The sequence below is a fragment of the Anabrus simplex genome, chromosome 8, assembly GCF_040414725.1.
Source record: "Anabrus simplex isolate iqAnaSimp1 chromosome 8, ASM4041472v1, whole genome shotgun sequence".
NCBI lineage: Eukaryota > Metazoa > Arthropoda > Insecta > Orthoptera > Tettigoniidae > Anabrus > Anabrus simplex.
In genome coordinates, this window is record NC_090272.1 from 77033597 (window position 1) to 77047205 (window position 13609).

The 13609-nt window shown below is 40.8% G+C and overlaps 1 protein-coding gene across 6 annotated transcripts in view; it reads right to left on the reverse strand.

The window, feature by feature from the left end:
* Positions 1-13609, reverse strand: part of LOC136878800 (tudor domain-containing protein 7) — a 299722-nt gene that overhangs the window by 211140 nt on the left and 74973 nt on the right. For all 6 annotated transcript variants that reach the window (XM_067152283.2, XM_068229004.1, XM_067152285.2 and 3 more), the window contains exons 4-6: positions 11457-11677; positions 11204-11353; positions 618-1046 (exon numbers count right to left, since the gene is read on the reverse strand). In XM_067152283.2, the coding sequence (XP_067008384.2) occupies positions 618-1046; positions 11204-11353; positions 11457-11677 (800 nt within the window). The remainder of the gene's footprint in view (positions 1-617; positions 1047-11203; positions 11354-11456; positions 11678-13609) is intronic.

Sequence of the window (13609 nt, forward strand, 5' to 3'; positions counted from 1 at the left end):
TTTCTGGCATTTAAGTTACTGTATCTTTATTCTTACTTCCTCTGTTTTATGTTGTACTTTCATCGTCTTTGTTTCTATGTCACAGATCTCAGAATCTTTGTGCAAGGAGACATACATCATCTAGACATGAACTTACAACACAGGAAACGTCTCCACAACCTATATTCGGACATGGGACATGAGAGCACATTACACTTAGTCAAGGTTAGGCGTGGCTTGAACTGTTACGAATTTCTGTATATCCAGAGCAGCAAAATTCTGGATTCAAAATGCCCATGGAAATCATTCCAATTATCATTCATGATGATGAATCTATTTTAAGGAGGTAGGGAAGAGAGAGAGAGAAGTTGGCATCGCTTCCACAACACAGACACCTATGACTCCCACAAGTAGAATTGCCACTTATCAGCCACGACAGCGCTCAATGCCAAAAGGTGGAGATGAGCGGGTCGCATGTTGCAACAATGTTATTACAACAGCAATTACCCAAAGTTGCTCATATAATAACGACTCGCACGAAGTAAACCTACTCAAGCCATGCTTCAAGACATTATATATCCAACAGATACCCCTTGAATAACACAAAAAGCATTCCAAAATAAATAACAAATACTTACATTCACAGCCACACTAGTTGCCCCAGAGTTAACTGCTGTTCCAGACACAGAGGGATGAATTATGGAAAGTGGTGGTTGCTGCGGAATTCCAGTCGAACTAGAAAAAGAATCAACTGAATGCTGACCCTGTGAGCTATCACTATTTGTAGGAGAAGCAATTGGAGAAGCTATGGGAGAAGAATGTATCTGCAACGTTGCAGGAGGATCTCGATCTGCAGGACTAAAAGGAGCCTGTGACTGAACTTTGTTAACGGAGGTATCCTGCATGCTCAACCTCAGAAATCTTGGAGGCACCTCGAACGTATGTGATGGGCGACTGGGCTGGGAAATCCCTCTCCCTCTTGAAGATACTGATGGTCGAGACTCTGGCCGGGACTCCTGTCGGGACTCCTGTCGGGACTCCTGTCGGGACTCTGGTGTAATTTTAACCTGAAAAGAATTATTATTAATAATTATTATTCGCATAAAAAATATTGGAACTGGATTGGGTAATTTATTTTTCAGAGACACAAAACAAGAACCGAGCATATAATGGCATGACATTAGGAGGGGAGCAGTTGAAAAGAGCTGAAAGTTTTAAATACCTGATAAGTGTAATTGAAAAAAAATGGAGGAAAGAGGATGGAAATCAATAAAAGAGGAAGGGGTGCAAATGGATTCTTTAAGAGTGTGAGAGGACTGATATGGAAAAGGGATATACCACAGTGATGTAAAGGAATTATCTACAAGACTTACTTTGTGCCAATTTTGACATCATCATCATCATCATTTCCTCTTATCCAGCTCCTGCCAGGTTGGGGTATTTATGGCACTTCTCCATCTTCCTCTTTCCTTCCACGATCTTGTCCCAGTCTAAGTTTCGTCCTCTTATGCCGCTCTTCACTGATTCAATCCACCTTGTTCTAGGTCTTCCTCTTGCTCTCTTTCCCTCGCACTTTGCCTTCAGCATCTGTCTTGGAATTCTATTCTCCTCCATCCTCAAAACATGCCAAACAACCTTAGTTTATAATAGATTTATAAGCTGTTATTCTTTTCAACTCTCATTTAGCTTTCCTATCCCAACTTCCTTCCTAACATCTTCATTTCTCACTCTGTCTTTCCTTGTCTTTCATATCATACTTCTAAGGAATTTCATCTCACTGGCTTGAATTCTACTCACCTGACTGCTAGTCAAAGTCCAAATTTCAGCTGCATAAGTCAGTATGGGTACATAGTACATTTTATACATCTCTTTCCTTTTCCTTGGTACTTCTTTGCTCCAAACAAGTTTTCTTACAATTTGGTAGAATGCATTTATTCAGCTGTACCCTCCTGCTAATCTCCATGTCCACGCTAGCATTTTGCATTAATTCACTTCCTAGGTATTTAAAGCTGTCCACAATTTCCAGACTCTGACTTCCAATTTTCACAGTGCCGTTTCCTTGCCTTTCCCCCCCTCGACATCACCATAGTCTTGCTTTTCTCTGTACTGATTTTCAAGCCATACTTCTCAATTTTTTTTTGTTCAGTACATCTAGTTGTTGTTGCACTTCTTTGCTCTCCTTTCCCCAGATCAGATGCCAATTTTGACATATGGATCAGAAACGTGGGTATTTATTTATATCATGTCAGAAGCATACGTGTTTTAAATTACATATGAGGAAAAACCATAAAACATAATATAAATTCTTCAGTGACGAAGAGCCACATTAAAGTATGTGAGCCCAACACCTTGCGACATCAAGTGCATTTGGCTTCGCTTTAACCAGGTCTTCTGTTGTGCAACTGAATGGGCATGAACTGCATTGCAGCAAATGGGCTGTGGTCTGCTCTTCTCCACATACACACAAGGCACTATCCACTTCGAAATCCCATTTTTTTGGTTGACCCTGCACCACGTAGCACCAGAGCGCAGTCTATTCACTGCTCTCCAATTCACCCAATCTGTAACATGGCCAGGAGGGAGTTCCTCTTTTGGGGTCATCCATTGACTGATACTTGTATGTTGACTCCCGGTGCACCATTCTTGAATTCTTGCTTGCTGCGCTGTTCCTGCAAGTGTTTCATTACTCTCAAAAAGCTGTTCCTAGACTTAAGGCGCTGGCATGATGGCTCATATCCAAACAAAGAGTGGACTTCAGATGTCAACGTCTTTCTCTTTTCTTTCTTGGCTGCCACTTCACGGCGGCTATCGGGAGGTGCTACCCCTGCAAGGCAATGCACTTTTTCCAAAGGTGTAAGTCTCAAACATCCAGTAATAATGTGGCAGGTCACGGTGAGTGCTACATCAACTGCTTTGGCATGGCAAGATTTGTACCACACCGAGCGTGCGCATTCAGCTGCAGAATAGCAGAGCGGGCAGATATCCTCACTGTGCCTGGTTGTGCTCCCCACGATGTTCCAGTTGGCATCCACACAATACTGTTTCTAATCAGCCACTTTCTGCTTGATGTTCAAACAATGTTTTCTGTAGGTTAAGGCACAATCCAGAGTGACTCCAAGGTACTTCGGGGTAGGGCAGTGTTGTAATGCTATGCCTTGCCGAGTGATCTTCAGAGTTCGGGAAGCTTCTGTTGTTTAGATGGAAAAAACAGGTTTGCATCTTAGCTGGGTTTGGTGTTAGTTGATTCTTCTTGTAATAGCCAGCGAGAGTGTCTAGAGCTTTGGACAATGTTTGATCAATCGTCTCAAAGTTATCCCCCTGAGAAGTGATGACACGATAATCAGCATAGATGAAACTATTCATCCTGGCAGGAAGAGGCTGATCATTGATGTAAATATTGAAAAGCATTGGTGCCAACACGCTTCCCTGAGGTAGTCTGTTCTGTATCCTCCACATGCTTCTTTTTCCCTGGAACTCAACGAAGAAACTTTGATTTTGAAGTAGGTTTCTAATGGCACAAGTTAGATGAAAGTCCTTTGTCATGCTATACGCCTTTTCTAGGAGAATTTGGTGATTAACAGTATCATAAGTTGCCGTTGTTGTTGTTGTTGTTTGAGTCATCAGTCCATAGACTGGTTTGATGCAGCCCTCCATGCCACCCTATCCTGGGCTAATCTTTTCATTTCTACGTAACTACTGCATCCTACATCTGCTCTAATCTGCTTGTCATATTCAAACCTTGGTCTAACCCTACCGTTCTTACCACCTACACTTCCTTCAAAAACCAACTGCACAAGTCCTGGGTGTCTTAACCTCTTCAGGGGCATCGACACATTTGATGCCATTAACTTCAGTGTATTTTAAATGTGCTTCTAAATGGTACTCCAATGCTCAGAGTGCAGAGATGTGGCCTTTAAGATCTGTTGTGTTTGCAGCAACCACGTTTCTTATCCATAAAGCAGCACTTTGTTCACAGCTGTTATGTTTGTTATGTTAGGTGAATGCTTCATCCTGGTGTGAGAATTTGATATATTGGTAAGTGATTTCGTTACGTTATAATAAATTTCGAACACTGAAAATTTTTAATACAGTAAACGACAACTTGAAGATAATATTGTCATAATAGTTGTATGTGCTTTTATGAAATCATCTGTCGAAATCAATAATATACAAATGGCCTCGCATGTGCCCAATGCTCAAATGTGGCACTCATTACGTTATAACATAACCTCACTTTTTACTTTCAGAAATGTTAATTTATTAAACTGAATGGGGATTGCTCTTCTTTGTAGCTTAATATGAGTCGAATATTAAGTGGAGAGGATATTCTTCATATTCTAGACACTCTTCAAGATGACCCAAATGGTTCAGATTTTGAAATAATAGCCACACATGAAGAGAGTGAGTCAGGTGATGAAATGAAAGTGTTGTGGAAAAAGAGCTCCAGTTATCTTCTCCATCAGTTTCTGAGAGCCGCGATATTTCACAAACAGCACAAACAAAAAAACGGTGATCCATTCAACATAACAAGTCCTACTCTTGATCATATACAATTGCAAACCAAAGCTAATCCTACAATAAACCAAAATTCTATAAGGCATGCAGGAAAAGATAACAATTTTGCTGAATAACCCCCATCCTTCCTTGGAAATTTTATTTGTACTGTTTCTGGACAACCAGAAACACCATACCTATACTACAATAGCCTATTCACAGAAGAAATAATTTTTATAATAGCTTCCTTGATTGGTCCACCTATGCACTGTGTACACAAATGTTGCCATTAACATAAAGGTTAGTTTTAGGGTGGTATTAAGTGATTTCTAAAAAATAAGTAAATAATTATGGTATTTCACCCTCAATGTACCATATAAAAAACCAGGAGGAAAAAAATTAAATTTAATTAATTTGCCCCTGAAGAGGTTAAGATGTGTCCTATCATTCTATCTCTTCTTGTCAAATTTAGCCAAATCAATCTCCTCTCACCAATTCGATTCAGTATCTCTTCATTCGTGATTCGATCTATCCATCTCACTTTCAGCATTCTTCTGTAACACCACATTTCAAAAGTTAATATTCTCTTTCTTTCTGAGCTAGTTATCGTCCATGTTTCATTTCCATACAATGCCACGCTCCACACGAAAGTCTTCAAAAACATCTTTCTAATTCATATATCAATATTTGAAGTGAGCAAATTTCTTTTCTTAAGAAAGCTCTTCCTTGCTTGTGCTAGTCTGCATTTTATGTCCTTACTTCTGCCATCTTTTGTTATTTTACTCCCCAAGTAACAATATTCATCTACTTCCTTTAAGACTTCATTTCCTAATCTAATATTTCCTGCATCACCTGCCTTCATTCGACTGCACTCCATTACTTTTGTTTTGGACTTATTTATTTTCATCCTGTACTCCTTACCCAAGACTTCGTCCATACCATTCAGCAGCTTCGAGATCTCCTGCAGTCTCGGATAAAATAACAATATCATCGGCAAATCTCAAGGTTTTGATTTCCTCTCCTTGGATTGTGATTCCCTTTCCAAATTCCTCTTTGATTTCCTTTACTGCCTGTTTTATGTAAACATTGAAGAGGAGGGGGGACAAACTGCAGCCTTCCCTCACTCCTTTATGGATTGCTATTCTTTTTCAAAGCCCTTGATTCTTATCACTGCAGACTGATTTTTATACAGATTGTAGATAATTCTTCGTTCTCGGTATCTGATCCCAATCACCTTCAGAATCGTAAATAGCTTGGTCAAATCAACATTATCGAATGCCTTTTCTAGATCTACGAATGCCATGTACGTGGGCTTGTCCTTCTTGATTCGATCCTCTAAGATCAGACGTAAAGTCAGGATTGCTTCACGTGTTCCTACATTTCTTCTGAAGCCAAATTGATCTTCTCCCAACTCAGCTTCAACTTGTTTTTCCATTCTTCTCTAAATAATACATGTTAAAATTTTGCAGGCATGAGATACTAAACTAATGGTGTGGTAGTTTTCACACCTGTCAGCACCAGCTTTCTTGGGAATAGGTATAACAACATTCTGCCGAAAATCGGATCGGACTTCTCCTGTCTAATACATCTTACACACTAAATGGAATAACCTTGCCATGCTGCATTCTCCTAAAGCAGTCAGTAATTCAGAAGGAATATCATGAATTCCAGGTGCGTTGTTCCTATTTAGGTCTCTCACAGCTCTGTCAAACTCTGACCTCAAAATTGGGTCTCCCATTTCATCAGCCTCTTCTTGTTCCAGAACCAAATTATCTACATCTTTACCTTGATACAACTGTTTGATATGTTCTTGCCATCTTTCTGCTTTGTCTTCTTTCCCTAGAGGTGGCTTTCCATCTGAGCTCTTAATATTCAACACCTAGATTTCCTTTCTCCAAAGGTTTCCTTGATTTTCCTGTATGCAGCATCTATCTTTCCCAGGACCATACAACCTTTGACATCCTTGCACTTCTCCTTCAGCCATTCTTCCTTAGCTACCTTGCACTTTCTATCCACTTGATTCTTTAATTGCCTGTATTCTTTTCTGCCCTCTTCATTTCTAGCATTCTTGTATTTCTGTCGTTCATCAATCAGGTCTAGTATCTCCTCAGTTAACCACTGATTCTTAGTTGATCATTTCTTCCTTCCTAACATCTCTTAAGCAGCCCTACTGACTTCATTTTTCATGACTATCCACTCTTCCTCTATGTGTTTCCTTCAGCCTTTTCATTTAGCCCGTGTGCCACATGTTCCTTGAAACAATCCCTCACACTCTTTTCTTTCAACTTGTCTAGATCCCATCTTTTTGCATTCTTTCCTTTCTTCAATTTCTTCAACTTCAGATGGCATTTCATGACCAACAAGTTGTGGTCAGAGTCCACGTCTGCTCCTGGGAAAGTTTTGCAATCCAACACCTGGTTTCTGAATCTCTGTCTAATCATAATGAAGTCTATTTGATATCTTCCAGTGTCTCCGGGTCTCGTCCACGTATACAGTCGTTGTTTGCGGTGTTTGAACCAAGTATTGGCAAGGACTAAATTATGATCAGTGCAGAATTCAACCAGCCAACTTCCTCTTTCGTTCCTTTGTCCCAATCCGAATTCTCCTACTGTATTACCTTCTCCTCCTTGGCCTACCACTGCATTCCAGTCTCCCATCACAATTAGATTCTCGTCACCTTTTATATATTGTATTAAATCTTCTAGCTCTTCATATATTCTTTCGATTTCCTCGTCATCCGCTGAACTAGTAGGCATATAGACCTGCACTATTGTGGTGGGCATTGGTTTGGTGTCTATCTTGACGACAATAATTCTTTCACTATGCTGGTCATAGTAGCCTACCTGCTGCCCTATTTTCTTATTCATTATTAAACCAACTCCTGCATTTCTCTTGTTTGATTCTGTGTTGATAATTCGGTAGTCACCTGACCAAAAATCCTGTTCTTCCTGCCAACGTACTTCACTCATACCAACTACATCCAACTTTAGTCTATCCATCTCCTTTTTCAGATTCTCTAACCTACCACAACGATTCAAACTTCTAACATTCCACGCTCCGACTCGTAGAATGTCAGTATCCATCTTCCTGATGATCGCCCCCTCTCATGTAGTCCCTACCCGGAGATCCGAATGAGGGACTAGTTTACCTCCGGAATATTTTACCCGGGAGGAAGCCATCATCAGTACATCATTCATACAGAGAGAGCTGCATGTCCTCGGGAGTTAGTTACGGCTGTAGTTTCCCGTTGCTTTCAGCCGTGTAGCAGTATCAACACAGCTAAGCCATGTTGAGTATTATTACAAGGCCATATCAGTCAATCAACCAGACTGCCGCCCTTGCAACTTCCGAAAGGCTGCTACCCCCCTTTCGATGAACCATTCGTTAGTCTGATGTCTCAACAGATACCCATCCGATATGGTTGCACCTGCGGCTCGGCTATCTGCATCATTGGGACGCGCAAGCGTCCCCACCACGGCAAGGTCACATGGTTCATAGAGGAGAGATCTATAAATGCAGCTCCTGTGATATTCCGGCTTTCAAAACCATCTTCTGTGTTGACTTAATTTTAACACCTGTGATGAGCAGCTTTTCCCTCTCTTGAAACCAGCTTGCAGGGACAATGGGGACAATGATGCTGTCATGTAGTTCTATGGGGCAATGGCGTGGGTAGTATGGTAGCAATACCTACAGGAAAAGATAGAAAAATCAATGCTGCAGTGGTATGAACATGTTAAGAGAATGGGAGAAAAGAGGATGCCAAGAAAGACATCACAAATGGAATTGAAGGGAAGGAGACCTAGACACAGACTGTGGGACAGGTGGCTGAAAGGTGTAAGGATGAGCATCGAGGCAAGAGGAGGGAATTGGACGACAGTGAGAGAAGAAAAGTGGTGGATGGACAGAAAATGATGGAGAGGCTTATGTTCCAAGCAGACCCAGCCCGTGGTTGGAAACTGCTCCAGATGATGATGATGATGATGATGATGATGATGACGACGATTTATTTTCCAGAAAGACTGAAACAGACGTACAAGCTAAATTAGATCTTTGGCAAGAAGAATTTGAAAGAATTGCTTTGGTGACTAGTCAAAATGCTGGAGTAGACCTCCAGTGAGTATAAAATGAAGTGGATATTATTAAAAACTTCAAATACTTAGAGAGCTTCATTTCTTCTGATAATATCCAAAACTAACAGGCAACAGGATATAAGATGGATTTAAAATCCTACCACTTCATTTGTCAACTACTTTGGGACAAGCTTGAAAATACCCTGAACAAAACATATCTTGTATCAACTGCAACTTAGTAAGTGAAAGAAGCTACTTAAATTGGACCCACAAAGAGTCACTTTCAAGCCACTGAAATGAAGTTCCTCCATTCTTGTCTCCAAAACGTTAGGAGAGGGGATGTAATGAATGAGAATATCTAGTAGCAACTTGGATTGGATATGAGTCTGTTGGAAACCTTAGAATTAAGCAGATTACGATGGAATGGTCAAATAAGGGCTTGATTATTGGTTTAAAACACAGACTAAGGAACTGTCAAAACACCACATAATATGGTTCATTTTCCAGGTGGTGATAGACAAGTTGTTCTGTACATAGAGAGAAGTTCATTTTTCACACACACACACACACACACACACACACACACACACACACACACACACACACACACACACACACACACACACACACACACACACACACACACACACACACACACGCACGCACACACACACACACACACACACACACACACACACACACACACTCTCTCTCTCTCTCTCTCTCTCTCTCTCTCTCTCTCTCTCTGTCTCCCAATGATAAATGGCAAGTGTATTCCTGCCTTTAGAACTATTTTTGACATAGAATACATCTATCGTTTCATTCCAGTACAGGATCCCATGTCCCTGAAAGTGTACATCAGACTTCCTTCAGTAATTTTGACATTATAAAAACTAGGAAGAAGTTGAAAAGAGGAAGGTCCAAAGAATCTATACAAATAGTTTTCAAAGTCAGATGGAGTAACAGTGAGCAGCGCATGCGGGGGTAAAATTAGCACAATTCTGGACCAACACGATAGCACTAGTTCAACTTTGATTTACAGGTAATTTCCATATAATTAACACTTAAAATAGTAGTCTATTTTAGGACATGCTTAGTCTCCTTTTGGAGATATCTTCAGCTAAAAGCGTTAAAAAAAAAAGACAAAGACAAAGAGTGCATTAAAGCAATTTTAAAATCCTTAACAAAACTTGTTAAACACTGATTATATGCTTGTTGTTTATGTTTGCTTCTTCTTCTTCTTCTGGATGTGAAGTGTTTTCGTCCTTGGTGCATGATGTAATAATAAGTTCAGCCTTAATTAGATGTTTCTAATAGATTTGTATCACTTTGTTTGAGTTTGAAATGGAACAGTCTAATTTCTATCAACAGAGGAAACTCCTTTTTACCTTGGTGAATTTAGGTATAATGCGTTGTATTGTCTGTCGATAATCATTATATTGAGGAGTCTGAAAAAGGAGGAAAGAGGTTGAGGATTTTTTTAACATTTCAAAAATACCTCAATATTTGAATTTAAAGGTGTTTCAATCCTACCACAAATGCAAACAAGGGGGGGAAAAAAAAAAAGAATAAGTCATATGCAAACAAGTCCAAAATGTCCGAGGCTGTGTAAATGAGTACTGACAACATAAGGTAGTGAAAGCAGCCGGGTGCTTCAAGCCACAACAGAGTATTATTCCACTACTCCCTTTTACCTATACAAATAGATACAGCCAAACAAAATACATTCAAGAAGATGTAATCAAGTTCATGGGGACTGAAAAATAAGCTGATTTCAGCATACCTAAACTCTGCATTCACTTGTTTCTTACACCCACACAATATATTCTAAGCCCAAAAGACCCGTGGCCATGGCTTCAACACAACTCCCACATATTTTTACTAGGGACTCCACATCATAAGCACAAAACCCATTCCTGAGGATTAGCTGAGGGAAATAATTACTATCACATTGAAGCATGTGTCCTTATACCAATAAGAGAAATAAACTTACGCATGCCTTCCTAGTTACAACTCACATTATCCTTCTGGCATCTCACAGAGATTAAACACACAAAATTACAGGACAAAGAATATTCAGTTTTGTTTAGTTATTTCTACCCTGGTGCTGCCCTTGTAAGGCAGACCCTCTGACGACAGTGGGTGGCATCTGCTCTGTATGGAAACTATGTGTTGTTATGGTGGAGGATAGTGTTGTGTGTTGTGTTGTCTACGAGTTGCAAGGATTTTGGGAAAAAGAACAAAACCTCAGTTCCCTCAGCCTAGGGAATTAACCATTTTAAATTAAAATCCTCAACCAGCCTGGAATCAAACCCAAGGCCCTCTGAACTGAAGACCACATTGCTAACAATTCATCCATGGAACTGGACAATATTCTAATAATACAAGCAAACTATAACATGGGAATACAGAGGCCTGCACCAGCACACCACAAAAATAGTGTCAATAAATGTATGAAATAGTACAACAAATGCCACAATATCTTGAACCTTATCATGAAAGTATGCAGTTGAAGTAACTACAGCCAATATTCAAAATCCTGCCATGTTAGAAACAATACATGTAACACACTGCTCATGTATCATCCCAACCTCACAAAGAGTTATACCAAGTTCTTGAATGTGCTGCAATGACTATCCAGCATCTTGAATAATACATACCGTCCTTTCAGATTTGTCAAAACGCTGAGCTCTGCCGACATTCTGAACTGTTACTGACAGAGGAGCTCTTCTACCACGATATGACGAGTCTTCAAAATTCCTACGGCTGCTGGAAGGAGGCGGCCTCCATTGCGAGGCAGCTGTTCGACGCTGGGAAAAGAATGGTATAAAAAATTATAACTGGACATACAAGACACAAATCGCTATAACATGTTACCGAAGAAGCAATGAAAATCTCATAACAATTACTTACAGTAGTCCGTGGGGGTCTTATCTTCTTTGGTGCCGATTTCTGCCTGGCTATCAAATCAGCCAAATGTTTTGTACTTTTGGTTGGAATGGCATCTAGGATGATTTCACCAGTTCTTGACCGTGAAATGGAGACATCAGGAATGCTTTTCAGAAATTTCTCAAGTGAATCAAATCCTAATTTTCTGTAGGGTATATTTTGGCCAATTAACACCCTATAATCACCTGAAAAATAGAATATATAAAATTAATTTTCTACACATATTAGAAATAATGCATTTACTACTTAACATATTTTTTAAAAATCCCTAGCCAACAGAGAAACCAATCTCAAATTTTTTTTTGATGAGATGAAAGTATCTTAAACAAGAAAACTTAACTTTCCCCAAATTACCCGTAACTAATTATTTTCATGATTGTCAAACTACTGGATTGGAGGCTGAATTACTGTCAAAGCTAATTCTTTTTTTAACAAGATAACTGTTCATGTTTCCAATGAAAATAGATGTTTAATATGACATAAATTCCACAGTCGCTAAAAGATCATGTAAATACTCTGACGAGCAAGTGAATTAGGGATAGCTGCCATTTTAGACAAATGACACTGTAGTCAGCCCGGCGAATGTAACAGTACAGCGTGACCCACAACTGCAATGTCATCAGAACTGTTACTGGCTGTAAGAGAAACAGTTAAGCACAGGATGGGTAAGATGAGAGATCTCAGCACATTTGATGGCAGCCCAATTCAGGCACTGGACTTCCCACTGGCCACCATGTCAAGAGGGCACCGTGAGTACATGGGCTGAGGAAAAAATCACTGCTGTTGGCTAACTTGGAAGGTAAGAATGGATGGATAGATAGATCACAGTGCAACAGATTATCCATGAATTCAATCTTAGAAAACAACGTGCGAGTAGCTATAACATTCAGAACCATTTTCTCCAAGGGGTACAGAAGTCACAGCCCCACTAGGGGACCTCTCCTAATCACATGTCGTAAGGCAATGAAGCCGACATAGGCAAAGGAACATTACCACTGAACTCTCGATGAGTCGAGGTATGAGTTGGTACATGCTGATGGCAGAGTACAAGTGCCTCACCAAGCATATGAGGTAATGGAACCCTGTCACCAGCAGGGTACAGTTCCTTGTGTGGAGACTGTGCACATGGCATGAAATGTGGCCCCTGGTACATCTGCCAATGTCCCCCACCAGCAAATGATTAGAGGAACCCACTGTCAGACCATATCCACTCACTTTTTTTCTTTGCCTTCAGCACCTTGCAGGGGAGCTACATCTACACTCGCTTATCGGACCAGAAATTTGGCCGATTGTTTCGATTAACACTCTGTGGGCATGAGGATGCTTGCCTAGCACCCAAAGTCATTTAACCTCCACCCCATTAAACACCTCTAGGTTGCTGCTGGGAGGAATGTGTACGCCCTGGACATTGTTCCAACAAAGTTCCATGCATTATGGGAGGCTGTGCAGCAGTCGTAAATCAGGATGTCATCCAAAGTCTTCCAGTGTACTGTCGAGTCCATGCCATCCCGCCTTGCCACCCTCATCAGGGTGAAAGGAGGTCCTACACAGTACCAGCCAGGTATCTCTAATTCTGCTCATCACTGTATACCATAGAAGTAGGATTGCTATGTACATATGACCAATAGAACAAAAAAAGAGTTAATGCACTAGGGATGACTTACAAGTTAGGCTACCTAAAAAACCACAACCACCATCATAAGACATGCTCTGGCTGGGATTTGAACTGCAGCTGCCCTGATCAGAAGTCAGTGACACTCTAATCCAGGGCCTCTCAGGGTGCATGCACTGTGCACGGTGCAAAAGATGACTTCGCTTGGTTGAGCAGAGTGCAGACCCCCACTCCTCGATTTGGAGCAATAGCGCTGTCTCTCTCTTTCTGTCTCGCTCGCTCCCCCTGTCTCCCACTTCCTCACTTGCTCTGTAGCGCTCCAAATCTGAGCTGAGTTGAGCCGAGCTTAGCCAAGTAGCCCAGAGACGAAGTGTTGGTCCGATCCGAGCCGAGCAGGACCGATGCACTGTGCACAGGAACTCTGCACCGCTGTTTGCATGCGTGAGATTTTGGGCATTTGAGAGGCCCTGCTCTAATCTATCATGCCCCCATCCTCAACACCATC